We start from the raw sequence: 24,614 nt of genomic DNA, 5'->3' as shown, positions 1-24,614 counted from the left end.
CTATTCAAGACACCCCTTAATGGACCTTCTGGCCTCGCTCGAGCGAGGCAGTAAAGTCCTGCCCAGAGTGTCTGAACATCATAACAGCTATGGTGCTGGCCTTGTGATGGAGCTGGTGGGTAGAATCCCGACCTCCAGACCACAGGCTTTGGGTTGAAATCCCACCCAGGAGTTATAGATCATGGAAGGAGTGTTCGTAACGCGGTCCAACTAGCTGATAATCAACAACCTCCCTGCTAGTACCCAAAAGGGAAAGAAGTGCCTGAGTGTGTGTGTGTATGAGTGTGTGGGCGTGTGTGGGTGTGTATGGCTGTGTGTGGATGTGTGTGTGAGGGTGTGTGTGGGTGTGTTTGTGTGTGGGTGTGTATGTGTGTGTGTGTGCATGTGTGTGTGTGAAAATATGCTAAAAAAACAATTCTCGTTTAATTTGATTTTCTTCCTTATAAATGTGTGTTTATCTCTTCCCTTAGACACAAGCCAGAATCAACCAAATTTCACAAAGTTAAGAAGAGTGAAGAACGATCGATAGCGGGTAACTATGGAGTGATTAAAACTGACAACCAACAATTAAATCATGATTCAGTTCTTTCACTCCAGTGACTGGGCTTCTCAGGACAGAGAGGTTTAAGGAGAGATGTGCTGGAGGTGTTCAAACTAACTGGGGGGCTTGAATAAAATGTACCCGTTACAGCGGGGGTTGACTTTTAACATCACCATAGGCCCAGAGGCTGTTCCCCCCTTTGAGGGGAGGGTTATCTGGTGATAATTTAACCTGAGCGTTGCCACACCTCAGGCGAGGGGCAAGGTTGAGAAGGTGGGGCTTCATGAATAATCTCTAATAAGGCCTGTACAGGAACCCATACTGTTAGCATCGCTCTGCATCACTAACCAGCTGTCCAGCCAACTGAGCTAACTGGTCTGTGAGGGGTGATGCACAGACAAATATGGAAGGAAAACTAGGTCTGGAAAGCAGAGCAAAGACAGACACGGTAATGCACACGGGAATATGGTGTGTATCCAGCAGAAAGTAATCTTCAGTTGTAGGCAATGAAATGAAATGAAGCTTATTCCAACAGTTAAAGCAAAGAAAAGAGGTTTAATAAAGAAACTTCATTACTCCAACACTTGAGGCCTCACCCTGGGCCATTCCAAGCAATTCAACAATTTCCAACAGATTCCTATTTACACTGAGTCAGTTGGTCATCACATCATTTTGTCATTGGTTATATAGTTAATTGGGTCAGCTGACCCTTACAGCTTATTACCATTAGTCACACTATAACAGATCCAGTGTTATCATTGGTTACATTCTAACATAAAGCAAGCTGGATGGCATTTATTTTAATGCAAGGAGTGTTATGGGGGTAAGGCTGATGAACTGAGGGTGTGCATTAACACATAGAAATAATATTATATCCCCATCACAGAGACATAGTTGAGGGAAGAACAGGACTGGAGTATAGTGTCTTCAGGTGAGACGGGGGACAGGCTGTAGAAGAGGGAGTGGTGAAACAATATTGATTAAGGAATCAGTGAGTGTAATGAGGAGGGACGATATCTTAGTAGCTCCTCAACTGAGGCCATATGGGTGGAAGTACAAACTAAAATGGGGGCAATCACATTGTTGGGGGTGTACTATAGGCCCCCAAACGGTCGGGGAGAACAGAGAGTGCAAGGGGGAGGGGGGTAATTCAAATAGAAATTAGGAGAATGAAGAGGGGCATAAAAAACACTGGCAGGCAAAATAATGGAAAATCCCAAGTGTTTTATAATTATTTAAAGGCAAGAAGTTAACCAGGGAAAGAGTGGGACCCATTAGGGACTAAAGTTCAACATCTATGTGAAGCTGATGGACATAAGTGAGGTATCACCACATCTGTCTTCACCCAAGAGAATGAGGATGATAGTGTGGAATTCAGGGAGAGAGAATGTGAGGATTTTGAGCAAATTGACTTAGGGAAAGACAAGGTATTGGAGATGTTGCAGCCTTAAAAGTGGATAAATCTCCAGGTCCAGATGAATTGTGCCCTAGATTGCTGTGGGAGCCTGCCACTAAATTTCAGTTCCTCTCTGCAGAACTCCCACTCACCTGACAAAGGGGCAAACCCCGAAAGCTAGTGGTGTTTATTACCAAATAAACCTGTTGGACTTTAACCTGGTGTTGTGAGACTTCTTACATAGGAGAGGTGTCAGAGGACTGGCAAACAGCTGATGTACCATTATTCAAGGTCGGAAGTAGAGAAAAAAACTAGGAGATTGCAGGCCAGTGAGTCTAACATCAATGAAAAGAAATTTATTGGAAAAAACTCTGAGGGGCAGAATCAATCTCCACTTGGACAGAAGCAAGGATTAGTTAAGGATAGTCAGCATGGCTTTGTCAGGGAAAGATCACATCTGACACATTTGATTGGATTTTTTGAAAAGGTGACTAAGGGTGTAGATGAGGACAGTGCACATGATGTAGTCTACATGGACTTCAGTGTGGCTTTTGACAAGGTCCCACATTTGGAGACTAGTCGGGAAGATAAGAACCTATGGGATCCAGGATAATTTGGCAAATTGAATCCAAAATTGGCTTTGTGGCTTGAGGCAGAAAGTGATGGTGGAAGGTTGTTTTTGTGACTGGAAGCTTGTGTCCAGTGGTACCACAGGAATTGGTGCTGGATCCTTTACTATTTATCATGCACCTTGATGATCTAGATGTGAATGTAAGTGGTATGATCAATAAGTTCACAGATGAAATGAAAATTGGTGGTGTGGTAAATAGCAAGGAGGAAAGTCTTAGATTGCTGGATGATACAGAGGGGCAGGTCCAATGGGCAGAACAATATCAAATAGAATTTAAGTCTGAAAAGTGTGAGGTGAAGTGCTTTAGTGGACTCATAAGGAGAGGGAATACACAATGAATGGTAGGATACTCGGAAGTACAGAGGGCCAGAGGGATGCATGTCCAAAGATCCCTGAAGGCAGCAGAACAGGTGGATGAAGTAGTTAAGAAGAAATATCATTTATAATTTATTTCTGGAATTAAGAATCTACTGACGACCATGAAACCATTGTCGATTGTCAGAAAACCCATCTGGTTCATTGATGACCTTTAGGGAAGGAAATCTGCCGTCCTTACCCGGTCTGGCCTACATGTGACTCCAGAGCCCACATCAATGTGGTTGACTCTCAACTGCCCTCTGAAATGGCCTAGAAGCCGTTCAGTTCAAGGGCAAACTAGGGATTGGCAATAAATGCTGGCCAGCCAGCGACATCCATATCCCATGAATCAATGAAAAATATATGATGCGTGCCTTTATTAGCTGAGAGATAGAAAACAGAAAATGCTAGAATTCCGTGTGCTACCAGAATAGCCGAATTTTCCAACATTTCCGACTTTTATTACATTAGTGAACCAAACAACCACAGGCTTTTCCAACAATCAATGATAGTTGTTGCACTCACCATTACTGAGACTAGCTTTCAATCTCAAATTTATTAATTGAATTTAAACTCAGTGACTTTACACCAATATCTCCTTCAAATGTAACGGTTTTCAACAGATTTACGTGTATGTTTGTTTTGAGCCTGTCATTTTGAATAGACAGGTGGCAAATTCATTGAAATAGTTTTTAAGGCATTATCAAAGGCAAATGAAATGTCTACAGAAACCTTTCAGACCCAATCCTCTGGTCAGCATTTTTAACCATTAACTGCCTCAGAAATTGAGTTTAGCATTTCATTATATTCCTACTGCATTTTATCAAACTATCTTTCCATAGCTGGAGTGCTTGAGTGAAATGTCAGTGAGGACGACTCTCAGACTATGCAAAGTTCCAGACAATATTCTCTGTCTTGTAACTAGAGACTAGAACAGCATTGGTAGGAGGAGAATCTTGTGCCCTCCTACATAAAATGGGCGGTACGGTAGCACGGTGGGTTAGCACTGCTGCTTCACAGCTCCCAGGACCTGGGTTCGATTCCCAGCTTGGGTCATTCTCTGTGTAGAGTTTGCACATTCTCCTCGTGTCTGCGTGGGTTTCCTCCGGGTGCTCCGGTTTCCTCCCACAGTCCAAAGATGTGCGGGTTAGGTTGATTGGCCATGTTAAAATTGCCCCTTAGTGACCTGAGATGCTTAGGTTAGAGGGATTAGCGGGTAAACTATGTAGAGATGTGGGGGTAGAGCCTGGGTGGGATTGTGGTTGGTGCAGACTCGATGGGCCAAAGGGCCTCTTTCCGCACTGTAGGATTCTAGGGTTCTATGATAACATGTTTGGTGGCAGAGGGGACATTGAAGAGATGGCATGGTAGCAGTGTGGTTAGCATTGCTGCCTCACAGCGCCAGGGACCCAGGTTCAATTTCAACCTTGGGTCACTGTCAGTGTTGAGTCTGCACGTTCTCCCCGTGTCATAAGAACATAAGAAATAGGAGCAGGAGTAGGCCATCTCGCCCTTCGAGCCTGCCCCGCCATTCAATAAGATCATGGCTGATCTGTCGTGTCTCAGTTCCACTTTCCCGCTTTCTCCCCATAACCCTTAATTCCCTTGTCTATCAGAAACCTATCTACCCGTGACTTTAAATATATTCAGTGAGGCAGCCTCTACCACTTCAACAGGCAGAGAATTCCAGAGATTCACCACCCTTTGAGAGAAGAAGTTCCTCCTCAACTCTGATCTAAACTGCCCCCCCCACCTTATCTTGAGGCTGTGCCCCCTAGTCCTACTATCCTTTCTAAGCGGGAAGAATCTCTCTACCTCTATCCTATCCATCCCTTTCATTATCTTATACGTCTCTATAAGATCCCCCCTCATCCTTCTAAACTCCAACGAGTACAGACCCAGTCTATTTAGTCTCTCTTCATAGTCCAAACCCCTCATCTCCGGTATCAGCCTAGTAAACCTCCTCTGCACTCCCTCCAAGGCCAATATATCCTTCCGCAAGTGTGGCGACCAAAACTGCACACAGTACTCCAGCTGCGGCCTCACCAGTGCCCTGTACAGTTGCAGCAAGACCTCCCTACTTTTATATTCTATCCCCCTCGCTATGAAGGCCAGCATCCCATTTGCCTTCCTGACCACCTGCTGCACCTGCAGACTGGGTTTTTGCGACTCATGCACAAGGACCCCCAGGTCCCTCTGCACCGCCGCCTGCTGCAGTTTTTGCCCCGTAAGTAATAGTCCTTCCTACCATTATTCCTACCAAAGTGGACCACCTCACACTTGCCAACATTAAATTCCATTTGCCATTTCCTGGCCCATTCGCCCAGCCTATCTAGATCCTTCTGCAGACTCTCCACACCCTCCGCACAATTTGCCGTTCCCCCAATCTTGGTGTCATCAGCAAATTTCGACACCCTACACTCGGTTCCCTCCTCCAGATCATCTATATAAATGGTAAATAGCTGAGGCCCCAGCACCGATCCCTGCGGCACTCCACTAGTCACCAACCGCCAATCAGAATAGCACCCATTGATACCAACTCTCTGCTTCCTATTAGCAGCCAATCCTCTATCCACGCTAACACCTTACCCCCAACTCCATGCCCCCTAACCTTCTGAAGCAACCTTTTATGAGGCACCTTATCAAATGCCTTTTGAAAATCTAGAAACACCACATCCACCGGTTCCCCTCTGTCTACCGTGTCTGTGTGGGTTTCCTCCCCCATTCCAACGATGTGCAGGTTGGGTGGATTGGCCATGCTAAATTGCCCCTAAATGTCCCAAGATAGATTACAGGGATTAGTGGGGTAAATATTTGGGGTTACAGCGATAAGACACTCTGCTGGAAAATCAGTGCAGACTCAATGGGCCAAATGGCCTCCTTCTACACTGTGGGGATTCTATGATTTAATTGGGTGGGAGTGTGGGGGGTTCTGATCATGCCACCTGCCACCTCTGTGCAGGGCCAAGCTCCTGGACAGTCTTACCAGCTTGCCCCCATTGGCATTCTTTAGTAGCCGATTCTTGCTCAGTTAAGGGCCTCATTCCTCTGCTGCTGATATTAAGCTTTCCAGCAGGGTGTCATTCAAACACACTCAATGCCTGATTGAGAATGTGACAGCAGGTAGGGGCAATCGCTGAGAGACAAGCACCCTGCTCTCTCTCTCCCACCATCCCCCCACCTCAAGAACCCAATGCCACCATCACTAACCTGTGCCAGGCTCCCTCCTTGATCCGAGGCCCCAGGTTGGTGCAGTGCCAGCAGCAGCCCTCGAGGTCCTTGACCCTGAGGGGAAGGCCCTGCAGCTGCCCTCACAAGTGCCTGAATGAACAAGATGCAGTTGCCTTCCTGAAAAGAGGCAGCATGGGAGTTCTCACCAGCTCTCCAGCTAGTGGCCAAGATCATTGTCAGCTTCATAAAATTCCCCCCAAAATTAGCCCATCACTAATTATCTCTTTGTGAGACTTATGGAAACTCAAATTTATTTTTTGATATCTTTACCCACGTTGAGAATTTTTTTATTATTCATCCATGGGACATGAGCGTCACTAACTGGCCAGCATTTATTGTCCATCCCTAGTTGTCCTTGTTCAGAGGGTAGTTGAGAATCAACCACATTGCTGTGGCTCTGGAATCACATGTAGGCCAGACTGGGTAAGGATGGCAGATTTCCTTCCTTAAAGGACATTAGTGACCCAGATGGGTTTTTACAACAATCGACAGTGGTTTCATGGTCATCAGTAGATTCTTAATTCCAGATTTTTTTTATTGAATTCAAATCTCACCATCTGCTGTGACGGGATTCGAACCTGGGTCCCCGGAACATTAGCTGAGTTTCTGGATTAATAGCCCAGTGATAATACCACTTGGCCTCCCCATTTGGCTGGTTATGCACTTGCCTTTCCAGTTATGGCCCAAGTATTTAACACAGTGACTCATTTCTTCCCGGCAATACATTCCAGGCCTTTGGTCCAGAACTTTTGGGCTTCGACCCTGGAAAAACTGGGGTCAACTTTACCATGAGGCTTCTGAAAAATACAACATTTTTTGGACCAAAAACCATGAAGTTGACATTTACAGGAGTATATCTGGTGAATGAGGAAGTTCCTAGGGTTGGGAGCCAGAGGACACACGATGCGTGATGAGACTTTTCTTATAATTTGGAATAAACTTGTAAAACTGAAACATAAACAGAAAATGCCAGAAAATCTCAGCAAGTGTGATGGATGCTGGGACAGTGAGTAAATTTCAGGAGTTGGACAGATTTTTAATTAATAATGGGTTGAAGGGTTTTGGGGAGAAGGCAGGAAAATGAGGATAAGGAGCGCATCAGACGTGATCGAATGATGGATCTGACTTGATGGGCCAAATGGCCTAACTCTGCTCCTGTATCTTACGAATTTATGTCTGACAGCATCTGAGGGGACAGAATAGAACCAATACTTCGAGTCTCAATGAAGCAGATTATTCTAGAAAAGAACCTTGGAGTGGAATGTACTGGGAATAACTAAATCTGTAATACTGGCTTAGCATTCTGTTATACAGGCAGACAGTATCTCCAATGCTGAGGTTAGTTCTTTCTCTTTTACAGAGACAACTTGCGCTGTCCCAGAATCCCCTCCTAAAGTCAACAATGAACAACTTTCTACTGGTTGTGATGAGTGATTGTGGCCTCACCCTGGGACTAGACGTTGCCCCGCCTGGAGGCTGGCCAGAGGCCACTCTGGGACTAGACGTTGCCCTGTCTGGAGGTTACCTAGAAACACAACAACAAAAAAAACCTGAAAGGAGTGAGATTCTGTGTGAAATGGCCATCATCACGTGGTAATCCCACTCTGAGCATCGATGCAATATGTGCAGGTGGGTGAACTAAGACTTCTACAGATGTCTTCTCTGACTGGTTGATTGGCTGGACTTACGCAAAGAGCCACCAATGACCTGATCAACTGACTGTCCGATGTGGGATCACCGCAGCCAGATCACCATCGTCTATATGGACCCCTACATAAAGGTTGGCAAAGCCAAAGATTGGGGAATGTGTGTAGAGGTTCTACTCATAGATTCATCAGCTGCAGATTTCATTCTCAGGGATGTGACTGTCACTGGCATTTATTCCCCATTGCCTGAGACAGTGGGCGTGAACTACCTTCACCTACCCTCAAAGCCCCTCGCAGAGATTTGCTGATATAACCAGGTGTCTGATAGAGCCATATTCGAATGAAGAGTTATCCACATTGGCATGGGACTGCAATCATATCAGCAAATCCCCATCCCTGGAGGAAGTTCAAAGAACAAAGAACAAAAACAGCCTGGGAAACAGGCCCTTCGGCCCAACGAGCCCACGCCATTCAAGGACCAGTTGGTTTTTTCCAACAATCCAGCATCTTCATGATCATTTTTACTGATCACTTTTAAGTTCTAGACTGAACAGAAATCAAGTACTCACATTCAAACTCTCTGAATTATTAGTGCAGTAACATGGAGTCCTTCCAGTGCAGAAAGGGGCCATTCAGCCCATCAAGTCTGCACCAACCACAATCTCACTCAGGCCTGATCCCCATAACCCAGAGCATTTAAGAACATAAGAACATAAGAACATAAGAACATAAGAAATAGGAGCAGGAGTAGGCCATCTGGCCCTTCGAGCCTGCCCCGCCATTCAATAAGATCATGGCTGATCTGTCGTGGCTCAGTTCCACTTTCCCACCCTCTCCCCATAACCCTTAATCCCCTCTCTTATCAAAAACCCATCAACCCGCTTCTTAAAAATATTTAGCGAGGCAGCCTCCACCACTTCAACAGGCAGAGAATTCCAGAGATTCACCACCCTTTGAGTGAAGAAGTTCCTCCTCAACTCCGTTCTAAACCGCCCCCCCTTTATCTTGAGGCTGTGCCCCCTAGTCCTACTGTCTTTTTTGAGCGGGAAGAGTCTTTCCACCTCTATCCTATCTATCCCATTCATCATCTTATACGTCTCAATGAGATCTCCCCTCATTCTTCTAAACTCTAACGAGTACAAGCCTAGTTTATTCAGCTAACTAGTCCCCCTGACAAGAAGAGTCAATTTAGCATGGCCAATCCACCGAACCAGACTGTGGGAGGAAGCCGGAGCGCCCATAGGGAAACCACGCAGACACGAGGAGAATGTTCACCGACAGTGATCCAAGCTGGGAATTGAACACGGGTCCCTGGCACTGTGAGGCAGCAGTGCTAACCTCTGTGTGTTTGGGGAATGGTGAGCTCATTGCCTAGTGTGTCAAACAGTGTGGGTTTGTAATTCACGGATCTGTGCCAATTTGCCCCACACTCAGAATGATGCCTCTCTGTCTATATACAACCAGCGTCTCTCTCAAATGGAGAGAGGTACCGATGGAACAGAATGGACTAAGATCTGTCCTGGATTTTTTATCTTTGCAGGAAACTCTACATTGGTGGAAATAATCACCATTTGAGGACTTTTACAATCACTCAGTAGCTTTACAATGCAAAAAACCTAAGACTCCCCTCATCTCAATGTGAACAAAGAACAAAGAACAAAACAGCCCGGGAAACAGGCCCTTCGGCCCAACGAGCCCGTGCCGCCATTTTAACATTACCAGTCCCCCTCTCCACCCATGACCCTTATCTATTGTTTATGGCATTCCACATTGAGGGAAACTAATTTAGGGACAATTTCTTACCTCCAATCAGCCTAAGAGCACATCTTTGGGGTCTGGGAGGAAACTGGAGCACCCGGAGAAAACCCACGCAAGCAGGGGGAGAATGCGCAAACTCCCACAGACACCGACCCAAATCCATGTGTCTGCACAGCAATCAGTGATAGTCACTGAGCTGTCATGTTGCCCAGCATCTGGTCCAGTTTAAGCGTACACAAACGACATGAAGCACTAGGCTATTCTTGAACATCCAAGAGCAGCCCCAGTACGACCCATTGCGTGTATGCCCCTCGTTGGACAACAAGGCGGACCGACTTAAAACCTGTGAATTAAAAGAGAAAACCATTAGTATCATTCCACATCCTTTTACATTACCAGGGATGTCCCAATGCTACTGAACCTTATTTAAGACAATCTCCTATATCCTCCCATCTCCAACCCACTCATGTGCCTGTCTAAGTTACTCTTAAACAACTCCAGCGTGCCTGCCTCCACCTCCTTGCTTGGCAGAGCATTCCATACCCCCACTACCCTCTGTGTGAAAAACCTCCCTCTAACATCCGTGTTATACCTCTCCCCCCTCACCCTAAGCCCGTGGCCCCTCGTAATGTGCGTTTCCAATATAGGAAATAGCTTACCACTGTTTATCTATACCGTTCATGATCTTATATACCTCTATTAGATCCCCCTCAGTTGCCGTCTTTCAAGGGAAAACAGCTCCAATTTTCTCAATCTTTCCTCATAACCCAGTCCTTCCATACCAGGCAACATCCTGGTGAACCTCCTCTGCACTCCCTCCAGAGTCTCCACGTCCTTCCGGTAGTAAGGCGACCAGAACTGGACGCAGTACTCCAAATGCGGCCTAACCAACGTTCTATACAACTGCAACATTAGACTCCAGCTCTTATATTCTATACCCCTTCCTATCAAGGCTGACATACCATAAGCTTTCTTCACAACCTTCTCCACTTGTACTGCCACCTTCAAAGACTTGTGCACTTGCACCCCCAGGTCTCGCTGCGTTTCTATACTCTTTATAGGCTTACCCTTTATCATATAACTCCCCCCTACATTATTCTGGCCAAAATGCATCACCTCACATTTATCAGGATTAAACTCCATTTGCCATATATCTGCCCAATATACCAGCCTATCAATATCCCGCTGTATTGCCAGACACTGCTCCTCACTGCCCACCAATCCAGCCATCTTGGTGTCATCAGCAAATTTGCTGATCACACCACCTACTCCCTCTTCCAAATCATTTATATACACTACAAAGAGAAGAAGTCCCATTACTGAGCCCTGCGGCACACCACTAGTGACAGACCTCCAGCTAGAAAAGGACCCCTCCACTACTACTCTCTGTCTCCTCTTAGCAAGCCAGTTCTCAACCCATCTAGATACCTGGCCACGTATCCCATGAGTCTTAATCTTTTTCACCAACCTACCATGAGGGACTTTGTCAAACGCCTTACTAAAATCCATATAGACGACATCAACGGCTCGTCCTTCGTCGACCGTTTTTGTCACCTCCTCAAAAAACTCTACCAGATTCGTAAGGCAAGACTTCCCCTTTACAAAGCCATGCTGTGTATCCTTAATCAGATCGCAATGCTCTAAATGCTCATACATCCTATCCCTAAGAATCCTCTCCGTCAACTTGCCTACCACTGACGTCAAACTCACCGGCCTATAGTTACCAAGGTTATCCCTCCTACCCTTTTTAAACAACGGTACTACGTTCACTATCCTCCAGTCCTCTGGGACCTCACCTGTGTCCAAAGAAGAGACAAAGATTTGCGACAGAGGCCCAGCAATTTCTTCTCTCGCCTCCCTAAGCAGCCTAGGATAAATGCCATCGGGCCCCGGAGATTTATCAGTTTTAATGCTACCTAAAAGCCCTATCACTTCTCCCCTTGTAATGGATAGTTCCTTCAATTGGTCTAAAGCTCCCTTGAAGACTGTACCAGACATCAAGCCCCTCTCCTTCGTGAATACCGACGCAAAGTATTCATTCAGGATCTCCCCCATTCCCTCAGACTCTAAGCACAGTTCCCCTCCTCTGTCCCTGAGGGGACCGATCTTTCCCCTAGCCACCCTTTTGTTCCTGACATAGGAGTAAAACACTTTTGGATTTTCCTTAATCCTACCTGCCAAAGCCATTTCATGCCCCCTTTTTGCCCTCCTAACTCCCCTTTTGAGATCCCTCCTACTCTCTCTGTATTCCTCCAACGCTCTCTCCGTTCCCAGTTGCTTAGACCTAACATGCGCCTCTTGTTTCTTCCTGACCAGGTCTTCTATATCTCTAGTAATCCACGGCTCTCTAATCCTACCTTTCCCATCCTTTCTCCTAACCAGCACATGCCTTTCCTGCACCCATTGCAGTTTTCCCTTGAACGACTCCCACATGCCTAACGTGGTCTTGCCTTCCAACAGCCTATCCCAGTCTGTATCCCTAAGCTCCTGCCTAATCCGGCTGTATCTAGCCTTCCCCCAATTTAGCACCCTCCCCTTAGGACAGCACTCATCTTTTTCCATTAGTATCCTAAAGTAGACAGAGTTGTGGTCACTATTAGCCACATGTTCTCCTACTGCAACCTTAACCACCTGACCCGGCTCATTGCCCAGAACTAAATCCAGTATCGCCCCCTCTCTAGTCGGGCTATCTACATACTGCTCCAAGGACCCTTCCAAAACACATCAATACACAGTGTTATTATTTTATTCAGATAATTTAATTATATTGTACGTATGGTTGAATAAGTGATCATTTAAATCATCAGTGGGCAGTTTCTGAGTTTTGTCACATGCATTAGTGAATCTTGAATAAAACATTGGACCTATTCCTGTGTCAGATCTTAATGAATCCAACATTGACAGTAGACAATGTTGTTGCACAATCTCAGTATTGTTTATTTCCCACACACAAGAACATTACTCACAATAAAGCTCGGATTTAGTCTCCAGCTGATTGCATGTCATGAGGAGAGCGTTGAGAGTTAGTGGAAGGTGTTACAAAGCTTCGGTGTTTAGACATTCCAATCGTTGGTTAACATCTCAAAAATAACCAATAATCAGTTTGTTCTCATACACGATGGAAATCCAGTCATCAAACACTTCAGCTGCCTGCCTGTATTTGCTGAGCATTTACTGGGAGCGCAACCCCAGACTCACTGAATCTTACAATGGAACACAGTAAAAAGTCTGACAACACCAGGTTTTATTCCAACCGATTTATTTGATAATAGGCTCACAAGCTTTCGGGGTTAGCCCCTTCGTCAGGTGAATGGAGAGTTCTGGCCTCAGACAGAGCATATAAAGCACAGACAGTTTAGAGATTACTGATTAGAATGCGAATCCTTACACCTAACCTGCTGTTCAAGACCTGAAGTGGCTGACAATGTGAGTGGAAGGAGCACTGACCACAGTTTAAAGAGATGTGTATTGTCTCCAGACAGTACAGTAAATGAGGTTTTGCAAACCCAGGCAAGTCACGGGGGTTACAGATAGTGCGACATGAACGCAAGATCCCTGTTGAGACCGTCCTCATGTGTGCGGAACTTGGCTATCAGTCTCTGTTCAGCGACTCTGCGCTGTCGTGTGTCGTGAAGGCCGCCTTGGAGAATGCTTACCCGAAGGTCAGAGGCTGAATGCCCGTGACCACTGAAGTGTTCGCCAACAGGAAGGGAACAGTCTTGCCTGGTGACTGTCAAGCGATGTTCATTCATCCGTTGTCATAGCGTCTGCATGGTCTCCCCAATGTACCATGCTTCAGGACATCCTTTCTTGCAACGTATCAGGTAGACAATGTTGGCCGAGTTGCAAGAGTATTTACCATGTACCTGGTGGATGGTATTCTCACGTGTGATGATGGTATCCATGTCGATGATCCGGCATGTCTTGCAGAGGTTGCTGTGACACGGTTGTGTGGTATTGTGGTCACTGTTCTCCTGAAGGCTGGGTAGTTTGCTGCGAACAATGGTCTGTTTGAGGTTGTGTGGTTGTCTGAAAGCAAGAAGTGGGGGTGTGGGGATAGCCCTGGCGAGATGTTCGTCTTCATCAATGATATGTTGAAGACTCCGGAGAAGATGTCGTAGCTTCTCCGCTCCGGGGAAGTACTGGACGACGAAGGGTACTCTGTCCACTGTGTCCTGTGTTTGCCTTCTGAGGAGATCGGTGCGGTTTTTCGCTGTGGCGCATCAGAACTGCCGATCTATGAGTCGAGCACCATATCCTGTTCTTACGAGGGCATCTTTCAGGGTCTGGAGGTGTCTGTCACGATCCTCCTCATCTGAGCAAATCCTGTGTATACGGAGCGCTTGTCCATAGGGAATGGCTTCTTTAACATGTTTAGGGTGGAAGCTGGAGAAGTGGAGCATTGTGAGATTGTCTGTGGGCTTGCGGTACAGTGAGGTGCTGAGGTGACCATCCTTAATGGAGATGCGTGTGTCCAAGAATGCAACTGATTCTGGGGAATAGTCCATGGTGAGTCTGATGGTGGGGTGGAATTTGTTGATATCATCATATAGTTGTTTCAGTGATTGTTCACCATGAGGCCAAAGGAAGAAAATGTCATCGATGTATCTAGTGTACAGCATCGGTTGAAGATTCTGTGCAGTGAAGAAGTCTTGTTCGAACCTGTGCATGAAGATGTTGGCATATTGAGGTGCAAATTTGGTCCCCATGGCTGTTCCATGTGTCTGGATGAAAAACTGGTTGTTGAAGGTGAAGACATTGTGGTCCAGGATAAAGCGGATGAGTTGTAAAATTGCATCTGGAAACTGGCAGTTGTCAGCATTGAGTACTGAGGCAGTCACAGCAATGCCATCGTTGTGGGGGATGTTGGTGTAGAGCGCTGAGACATCCATTGTGACGAGGAGTGTCCCTGGTTCAACTGCTCCGTGTGTGCTGAGTTTCAGTAGGAAGTCCGTAGTGTCGCGACAAAAGCTGGGGGTTCTTTGTACAATGGGTTTCAGGATGCCCTCGACGTAGCCGGAGAGGTTCTCACACAGAGTTCCATTGCCCGATACGATGGGACGGCCAGGCGTGTTTGCCTTGTGTATCTTTGGGAGGCAGTAGAGATCTCCAACGCGGGGAGTACGTGGAATGAGAGCATGGAGGGTGCTCTGAAGGTCCGGATCAAAGGTCTTGATCAGATTGTTGAGTTGACGAGTGTGTTCTTTGGTCGGATCTGTGGGTAATTGTCTGTAGTGTTCCTCATTGTTTAGTTGTCAGTACACTTCTTTACAGTAATCCGTTCTGTTCAGTATGACGATGGCCCCTCCTTTGTAACTGTCGGTGCTTTATATGCTCTGTCTGAGGCCAGAACTCTCCATTCACCTGACGAAGGGGCTAACCCCGAAAGCTTGTGAGTATATTATCAAATAAATCGGTTGGACTAAAACCTGGTGTTGTCAGACTTTTTACTGTGTTTACGCCAGTCCAACGCCGGCATACCCACATCTTACAACGGAGACAGAGGCCAGAACTCCACCATCTCGTGCCTGCCATGGAAACGGAGCAAGTGAGGGACCGACAACAGAAATCTCTGTGGACCTTGGCTGGGAATCTCTGGGTTCGCCTGAGCGAGGCTGTAAAATCCCACAGAGACTCTTCTGTCCATTGAGCCATTGCCAGCACCGAGTAATAAGATCGAAAGATCATCGGAAATAGGATCCAGGAGTGAGCCGTTTGACCCATCCGGCTTGCTGCACCATTTAACAAGGTCACGGATTGTCTGATTTGTGACCTCCATTGCAATTTCCAGCTTGTCCCGTCCCTCACCCCCTCCCATGGCCCCTGACCCGCCACCTCCCCAGTCTATCTGAATCCGCCTTGGGTTTGACCCAGCCCCCACTGCTCTCTGGGGAAGAGAATAACACTGACTAACAACTCTTTAAAAAACATCCTCCTCATCTCCAGCTTAAATGGGAGGCCCTTCACTCTTAAAACTGTCTCCCCTAGTTCTAGGTCCTCCCAGCATCCACCCTGTCACCCTGAGGATCTTAATAAGATCACCTTTCATTCTTCTGAACTCCCATGGGTATGAGTCCATCCATTCCTCATAAGACATATCGTCCCAGGAATCAGGCTGGTGAACCTTCTCTGAACTGCTTCCAATGCAAGTACATCCCTCCTTATGTAAAGAGACCCTAACTGTCCCCAGTGCTCTGGATGCAGTCTCACCAATGTCCCACACAATTGTTCAATTCAGTTCTCCTCTGCACCCTTTCTAAGGTCTGACATCCATTTTAAAGTGTTGGATACAATATTCCAGCAGAGGTCTAACCAGTCATTTGTAAAGACTCAGCAGAACTTGCTTTCCACTCGATACTACTGCTCAATTTATAAAATCAACTCTCCCGGCAGCTTGTTGAGTGGATTCACTTGCTTGTTTCAAATTGGAACACTCCAGCCAACAGAGAGAGAGAAGCTTCTTCTCATCAATTTAACCATTGCAGCATGGTGGCACCATGGATCTGGGTTCGATTCCCGGCTTGGGTCACTGACTGTGTGGAGTTTGCACATTCTCCCCGTCTTTGCGTGGGTTTCCTCCAGGTGCTCCTGTTTCCTCTCACAGTCCGAAAGACGTGCTGGTTAGGTGTATCGGCCCCAAGCTAAATTCTCCCTCAGTGTATCTGAACAGGCACCGGAGTGTGGCAACAAGAGGATTTTCACAGTAACTTCATTGCAGTGTTAATGCAAGTCTACTTGTGACTAATAAATAAACTTTAAAAAAAACATAATCCAGATTTAAACACAGGCGTCAGAGATTCAAAAGACTGGGACAGGAATTCTCCAGCCTTTCACACCCTCCTGCCAGGGAATTTGGCACTCCACCGAATCCCTGTTCACAGCAGCGGAACAGGAGAATCCCAGCTGCGGGCAAAGTCAGAGAATCCAACTCTGGATTTTACCCCAGTCGGAAAACGCAAGTGAGAGTTTTACCCCGTCCCATACTAGCTATGCAATTATTAGGCTTTGCCAGTGCTCCCAGGCGTATTAAGCAGATAACTAAATCTGCAAAGTCCCCAGAAACAGAGTCGACAATTAATATGGATCGAATTAACCATCATTCAGTGGCTGGTTTAATTTTTAGCCAGAGGATTGTTTTGCTATTTGCTGCGATGGATTCATTCTGCATTTGACTTGGGGCAGAACCCAACTGAGACGGAGCTCGCATCTTGTAGAAAGTAAATGTCTTAACTACAACAACGCCAATTTGCATTTATGTAGCACTATTAATCCAAGGTGCATCACAACAACACAAAGACATTTGAGCCAAACCACATGTGATGTTGTGGTTCTTCTAAGGAGTCATCTTCAGATTGTCATTCGACTGCAGAGATCTATATCCCTCACCTGCAGTTCCTCTGATCTGATTTATTATTGTCACGTGTATTAACATACAGTGAAAAAGTATTGTTTCTTGCGCACTATACAGATAAAGCATACCGTTCTAGAGAAGGAAACGAGAGAGTACAAAATGTAATGTTACAGTAATAGCTAGGGTGTAGAGAAAGGTCAATGTAATGCAAGTAGGTCCATTCAAAAATCAGCTGGCAGCAGGGAAAAAGGTTGGTATGTGACCTCAGACTTTGGTATCTTTTTCCCGACGGAAGAAGGCATAAAAAAGTGCATGAGGTTCTTGATTATGCTGGCAGCTTTTCCGAGGCAGCAGGAAGTGTAGACAGAGTCAATGTTTGTGGGTTCAATCCTGCTCCAGAGATGTGAGCACATGATTAAGCCTGGCTGTCTGAGTTCTGCACTGAGGATTCTTAATTTGAAACAACAAACCAAGACCTCACCTGTAAAAGTCTTCAAAGAATAAGGATGTGGTGATTGTGGTCATTGTCTCTTCAGGGGAAACACAGCAGAGTAAGGGTCACCTGACTTGGGAGACCAATTCGGATAACAGTGGGTAAGCACCCAGGGCGAGGAGCACTAACTTAGGCAGAAGGCAGTCTGAAGACATGTACATGTGGGTACTGGGGCATCCGGAGGGCTCCAAAAGACCCCAGAAGTGGGGAAATGAAAGATCCAGAGAGAGGGCAGTGAAAGACACTAATGGACTAAGTGAAGGATAACGAGATAATTGCAGAATGGAAACCATTCCACACTTTGCTGGAGACAGACCCGGCCAATGGTGAAGTTAAGACAAGTAGAAATGGAAGTTCCATTTATGTGATGTCTGTGGTGAGTAAGAGTATGATGCATTCCCCTGGGAGGAAACACAGAAATTGTTCAAAGCTCTTCTGTTCAAAATAGAACCTCCGTCTACTTGGCAGAAGAGCATTTCTGGACTCCACTGCCACCAAATCTTCAGAATTACAAGTCCAGTGTTTCTGTTGGTCTCTATGTTTGACTTCATTATATTGTTTAAAACTAGAAATCCAGCTATACAATAGAGGAATATTCATGTTTTCAATTTCACACTAAGATAATAGACAAATACAGATGGATGATGAGATCCATTGGGGAGGCCCATCATCTGTGAATAACTAAAGATGTTAAACCCAAAGAGAACACATATAATTGTCTAAAGGCAAACGGCAGGTCAATGTTTAGAAATTATATGAGGAAATTCAAATAATGACAATTCAAATAATGGAGAGTTATAAATTAGCCAGGAAGGAGCTAAAGAGATAGTTAAGAAGAGCTAGAAGCAGACGTGAGAAGACTTTGGCAGATAGGATCAAGGAGAACCCCAAAGCTTTCTACAGGTATGTCAAGAATAAAAGATTGGTTAGGGCAAAATTAGGGCCAGTCAGGGACAGCCGTGGGAAGTTGTGCATGGAGCCTGAAGAGATAGGAGAGGCACTGAATTAATATTTTTCGTCAGTATTCACGCAGGAAAATGTCAGTGTAGTCGAGGAGTATACTGCGATACCAGGTTGTAGACTAGACGGGATTGAGGTACATAAGGAGGAGGTGTTAGCAATTCTTGAGAGTATGAAAATAGATAAGTCCCCTGGGCTGGATGGGATTTACCCTAGGATTCTCTGGGAGGCTAGGGAGGAGATTGCAGAGCCTTTGGCTTTGATCTTCATGTCCTCATTGGCTAGAGGTATCGTGCCGGAAGACTGGAGGATAGCAAATGTTGTCCCCTTGTTCAAGAAGGGGAGTAGAGACCATCCTGGGAATTATAGACCAGTGAGCCTTACTTCTGTTGTGGGCAAAGTTTTGGAAAGAATTATAAGGGATAGGATTTATAATCATCTAAAGAGAAATAAATTGATTAGGGATAGTCAACACGGTTTTGTGAAGGGTAGGTCGTGCCTCACAAACCTTATTGAGTTTTTTGAAAAGGTGACCAAAGGGGTGGATAAGGTTAAGGCAGTTGACGTGGTGTATATGGATTTTAGTAAAGTGTTTGATAAGGTTCCCCATGGTAGGCTATTGCAGAAAATGCAGATGTATGGGATTGAGGGTGATTTAGCAGTTTGGATCAGGAATTGGCTAGCTGACAGAAGACAGAGGGTGGTGGTTGATGGGAAATATTCAACCTGGAGTTCAGTTACAAGTGGTGTACCTCAAGGATCTGTTTTGGGGCCACTGCTGTTTGTCATTTTTATAAATGACCTAGATGAGAGTGCAGAAGGATGGATTAGTAAATTTGCTGACGACACCAAAGTCGGAGGAGTTGTAGACAGTGAGGATGGATGTTACAGTTTGCAGAGGGACATAGATAAGCTGCAGAGCTGGGCCGAGAGGTGGAAAATGGAGTTTAATACGGAAAAGAGTGAGGTGATTCACTTTGGTAAGAGTAACAGGAGTACAGAACATAGGGCGAATGGAAGGAATCTTAGTAGTGTTGACGAGCAGAGAGATCTCGGTGTACACGTGCATAGCTCCTTGAAAGCTGGCACCCAGGTTGATAAAGTTGTTAAGAAGGCGTATGGTGTGTTAGCTTTTATTGATAGAGGGATTGAATTTCGGAGCCGTGAGGTCATGTTACCACTGTACAAAACTCTGGTGCAGCCGCACTTGGAGTATTGCGTACAGTTCTGGTCGCCGCATTATAAGAAAGATGTGGAGGCATTGGAAAGGGTGCAGAGGAGATTTACCAGGATGTTACCTGGTATGGTGGGAAGGTCTTCTGAGGAAAGGCTGAGGGACTTGAGGTTATTTTCATTAGAGAGAAGAAGGTTACGAGGTGATCTAATTGAGGCATACAGGATGATCAGAGGGTTAGATAGGGTGGACAGTGAGACCCTTTTACCTTGGATGGTGATGGCTAACACGAGGGGACATAGCTTTAAATTAAGGGGTGGTAATTATAGGACGGATGTCAGAGGTAGGTTCTTTACTCAGAGGGTAGTAAGGGCGTGGAATGCCCTGCCTGCAGCAGTTGTGGACTCGCTAACTTTAAGGGCGTTCAAATGGTCAGTGGATAGGCACATGGATAACATTGGAATAGTTTAGGTTAGAGGGTCATTAGATTGGTTCCACTGGTCGGCGCAACATCGAGGGCCAAAGGGCCTGTACTGCGCTGTAATGTTCTATGTTCTAAAATGATTGATTAGCAGGGATCAACTAAATTACAGGAAAAAAACTAGCCAAAAATTAAAAAAAGGTCTTTATTATAAACACGTGTAAAACAAAGTGAGAACTTGTCAAAAAAGAGCATGGTCGGGGCAGGTTTGGAGGGCTGAAGGACCTGTTACCGTGCTGTAATGTTCTTTGTTCTCTGGAGGAGACGTTAGAATCACAAAAACATAAGGGCATAAGAACTAGGAGCAGGAGTTGGCCATCTGGCCCCCCGAGCCTCCTCCGCCATTCAATAAGATCATGGCTGATTTTTCCATGGACTCAGCTCCTCTTACCCGCCCACTCACCATAACCCTTAATTCCTTTAGGGGTTCAAAAATGTATCTATCCTTACCTTAAAAAGATGAAATTATTAACAGCAAACTTGACAAAAAAAGTGTCAAGAATTGACAAAATGAACTTAAAAGTAGAATAAATGAATGAGGCAATGCAGAATAAGCTGAACTCCACGAATAAGCAACCAGAAAATAACAATAAGCCCACTGGAGAATTGAATCTGGAGAAGAAGCGCTTGAAAAAGGAAACTTGATAATGAGAAATCAATGGAAGAGGTAAAAACAGTGAAATTGACAGCAGAATCAGCAATTCAGAGAAAGAAAATGAGATTACGTGCCAGAACAAGTTTGCTGAAATGGTTCCGGGAATGGAACAGCAGCAAGCATACATGGAACAACTCCATACAAGACTATATCTGGAACTGTACATTGTTAAAGCTTGTCAATAAAAGTGTCTGTATTTAAACATACACAAGTCTCAAGGTCTCATCAATGAGCCATCAAGGAATGTTTTCAAATCTGGAAGTACCTGATCGACCGGTTATCGATATAATTGATGTCTCTGTGGGAGTAAGGAGTAATGAACCAGAAGAGGAATCCGTTAATTGCAGTTCCTGTTAATGTTAGTCCTGTGGAAGCATCTCCTGCAACAGATCTACACCGTTCTACAAGGATCATGAAAGGCGCTATCGAAATAAAAGTCCATCTTTTTTCAGAAGAATTTGCTGCTCTCTTCTGTGGTTGTTGATATGGTGATGTTACCAAGGTGGGGAACTCTTGAAGCCTCCATTCTGGAGCACATGGTACCATGTGTCAGAAGTCCAATTCAATATGCACTCTTTAACTCAACCAAAACTGTTATAAACACATTGTCCTTAACACTCAAGAGGCCGAATGGCCTGCTCCAATCCCATATGTTGATCTCTTTTTGTCAGATAAAGAGTTACACGTCCCTCGCCTCCTGGTGCTGTTTCATTGCTTTGTGACAGTCGCGTAAATTACAGCTGGAAAAGAACATTTGGTTTCAGGGGTTTTTTTTTACATTGAATTGTTCAAAGTTTATTTGTTGGTGTCACAAGTAGGCTTACATTAACATTGCAATGAAGTTACTGTGAAAATCCCCTGGTCACCACGCTCTGGCGTCTGTTCAGGTACACTGAGGGAGAATTTAACATGACCAATCCACCTAACTGCACATCTTTTGGACCATGGGAGGAAACCAGAGCACCCGGAGGAAACCCATACAGACTCCACACAGGCCGGGGATTGAACCCAGCTCCCTGGCGATGTGAAGCAGCAGTGCTAACCACTGTGCCACCGTGCTGCCCTTATCAGAATTGCCTGACATTTTGCGGTTTTGTAACAGAGGAACTGAGAGGGAATCCTTCAGAATCTAATTGGTTATGAGCTGTGTCCAGTCAGAATGCCTTATCAGTGGTTGTAATTGTAAATGAGGACTGCCCATTGCCATCATACTGTTCTCAAATTGATTTATTGCAGAGAGAAAGCAAATTCAAATTGTTGGATAATTACTTATTGGTGGCTCTATGTTACTGTCAGACACAATTCAGCAAAGAAGGATCAAGGGGTTGATTAAGGAGGAGAAATTACAGTATGAAATTAAGCTTGCAGGGAACATAAAGACTGACACTAAGAGTTTCTACAGATATGTGAAGAGAAAGGGGTTGGTGAAGACAAATGTAGGTCCCCTACAGACAGAAATGGGAGAATACATAATAGGGAACAAAGAAATGGCCAAGCAACTAAATACATATTTTGGTTCTGTCTTCATAAAAGAGGACACAAATCAAATGCCAGAAATGTAGGAGAATGCAAGATTTAATGAGAGGGAGGACCTGAGGGAAATAAATATTGGTAGAGAAATGGCGCTGGGAAAACTGATGGGATTGAAGGTGGATAAATCCCCAGGGCCTGATAATCTATTTCCCTTAGTAGTTAAGGAAGTGGCTCTAGAAATAGTGGATTCTACAGACTCTGGAGCAGTCCCTGCAGATTGGAGGGTAGTGACTGTCACTCCAATATTCGAAAAGGGAGGTAGAGAGAAAACAGGGAATTATAAAACAGTAAGCTTAACATCGATAATGGGGAAAATTCTCAAATCCATTATCAAGGAATTTATAGTGGAGCATTTAGAAAGCAGTGGCAGGATCAGACAGGGTCAGCATGGGTTTATGAAAGGGGAAATCATGCTTGACAAATCTGTTGGAATTCTTTGAAGATGTAACCAGTAGAGTTGACAAGGGGGAACCAGTCGGTGTGATATATTTGGACTTTCAGAAAGTGTTTGACAAAGTCCCGCATAAAAAATTATCGTGCAAGATTAAAGTACATGGGATTGGAGGAAGTGTATCAAGATGGACAGAAAACTGGTTGGCAGAGAGGAAACAAAGAGTAGGAATTAATGGGTGCTTTTCAAATTGGCAGGCAGTAACTAGTGGGGTGCCACAGTGATTGGTGCTGGGACCTCAGCTATTCACAATATATATTAATGATTTGGATGAGGGAACAAAATGTAACATCTCAAAGTTTGCAGATGATACCAAGTTGGGTGGGAAGGTGAACTGTGACAAGGATGCAGAGATCATTCAGAATGATCTGGACAGGTTGGGTGAGTGGGCCTATCAAGGGCAGATGCAGTATAATTTGGATAAACGTGCGGTTATTCACTTTGAAAGCAAAAACAAGGTGGCAGAGTACTCCCTGAATGGCTGTAAATTGGGTGAGAGGAATGTGCAGCGGGATCTGGGTGTTCTTGTGCACCAGTCACTGAAGGTAAGCATGCAGGTGCAGCAGGCAGTAAAGAAGGTAAATGGTATGTTGGCCTTCATTGCGAGAAGTTTTGAGTACAGGAGCAGGGATGTGTTGTTACAATTATACAGAACCTTGGTGAGGCCACACCTAGAGTATTGTGTACAGTTTTGGTCTCCTTTTCTGAGGAAGGATGTTCTTGCTCTCGAGGGAGTGCAGCAAAGGTTTATCAGGCTGATTCCAGTGATGGTGGGACTGATGTATGAGGAGAGATTGACTAGGTTAGGATTGTTTTCGCTGGAGTTCAGATGAATGAGGGGGGGTGAATCTCATAGAGACTTATAAAATTCTAACAGGACTAGACAGGGTAGATGCAGGGAGGATATTCCCAACGATGGGGGAGTCCAGAACCAGAGGTCACAGTCTGAGGATTTAGGGTAGACCATTTAGGATGGAGATGAAGAGACATTTCTTCACCCAATGAGCCTGTGGAATTCATTACCACAGGAAGTAGTAGATATCAAAACATTGAATGTATTCAAGAGACAGCTGGATATAGCACTTGGGACAAATGGGATCAAAGGTTATGGGGAGAAAGCAGGATTAGGCTATTGAATTGGATGTTCAGTCATGATCATGATAACATAAGAACATAAGAAATAGGAGCAGGAGTAGGCCAACTAGCCCTTCGAGCCTGTCCCGCCATTCAATAAGATCATGGCTGATCTGTCGTGGCTCAGTTCCACATTCCTGCCCTCTCCCCATAACCCTTAATCCCCTCTCTTATCAAAAACTCATCAACCCGCGTCTTAAAAATATTTAGCGAGGCAGCCTCCACCACTTCAACGGGCAGAGAATTCCAGAGATTCACCACCCTTTGAGTGAAGAAGTTCCTCCTCAACTCCGTTCTAAACCGCCCCCCCTTTATCCTGAGGCTGTGCCCCCTAGTCCTACTGTCCTTTCTGAGCGGGAAGAGCCTCTCCACCTCTATCCTATCCATCCCATTCATCATCTTATATGTCTCAATGAGATCTCCCCTCATTCTTCTAAACTCCAACTAGTACAAGCCTAGTTTATTCAGCCTCTCCTCATAGCTCAACCCCCTCAACTCCGGTATCAGCCTAGTAAACATCCTCTGCACTCCCTCCAAGGCCAAAATATCCTTGCGTAAGTACGGCGACCAAAACTGCACACAGTACTCCAGCTGCGGCCTCACCAATGCCCTATACAGCCGCAGCAAGACCTCCCTACTTTTATATTCAATCCCCCTCGCGATGAAGGCCAGCATCCCATTTGCCTTCCTGACCACCTGCTGCGAATGGCAGAGCAAGCTCGAAAGACCAAATGGCCTCCTCCTGCTCCTACCTTCTATGTTTCTATGATATGGAAGGTGTGAAGCTCGGACTGACAGAACAAGGATGTGGTGGCATTGGAG

General features: G+C 45.4%; 1 protein-coding gene across 1 annotated transcript in view; it reads left to right on the top strand.

The window, feature by feature from the left end:
• Positions 1-600, top strand: part of LOC145343357 (sialic acid-binding Ig-like lectin 15) — a 36,337-nt gene extending 35,737 nt beyond the window's left edge. The window contains exon 6 of the mRNA XM_080189573.1: positions 471-600. Within this exon, the coding sequence (XP_080045699.1) occupies positions 471-600 (130 nt within the window). The remainder of the gene's footprint in view (positions 1-470) is intronic.
• Positions 601-24,614: the final 24,014 nt, after the last annotated feature.

The sequence above is a fragment of the Carcharhinus amblyrhynchos genome, chromosome 5 (genome assembly GCF_965287045.1).
Source record: "Carcharhinus amblyrhynchos chromosome 5, sCarAmb.v2.hapA, whole genome shotgun sequence".
Classification (NCBI taxonomy): domain Eukaryota; kingdom Metazoa; phylum Chordata; class Chondrichthyes; order Carcharhiniformes; family Carcharhinidae; genus Carcharhinus; species Carcharhinus amblyrhynchos.
The sequence above is the reverse complement of the archived record's forward strand: the minus strand, read 5'-3'. Positions and strand labels throughout refer to the sequence as shown.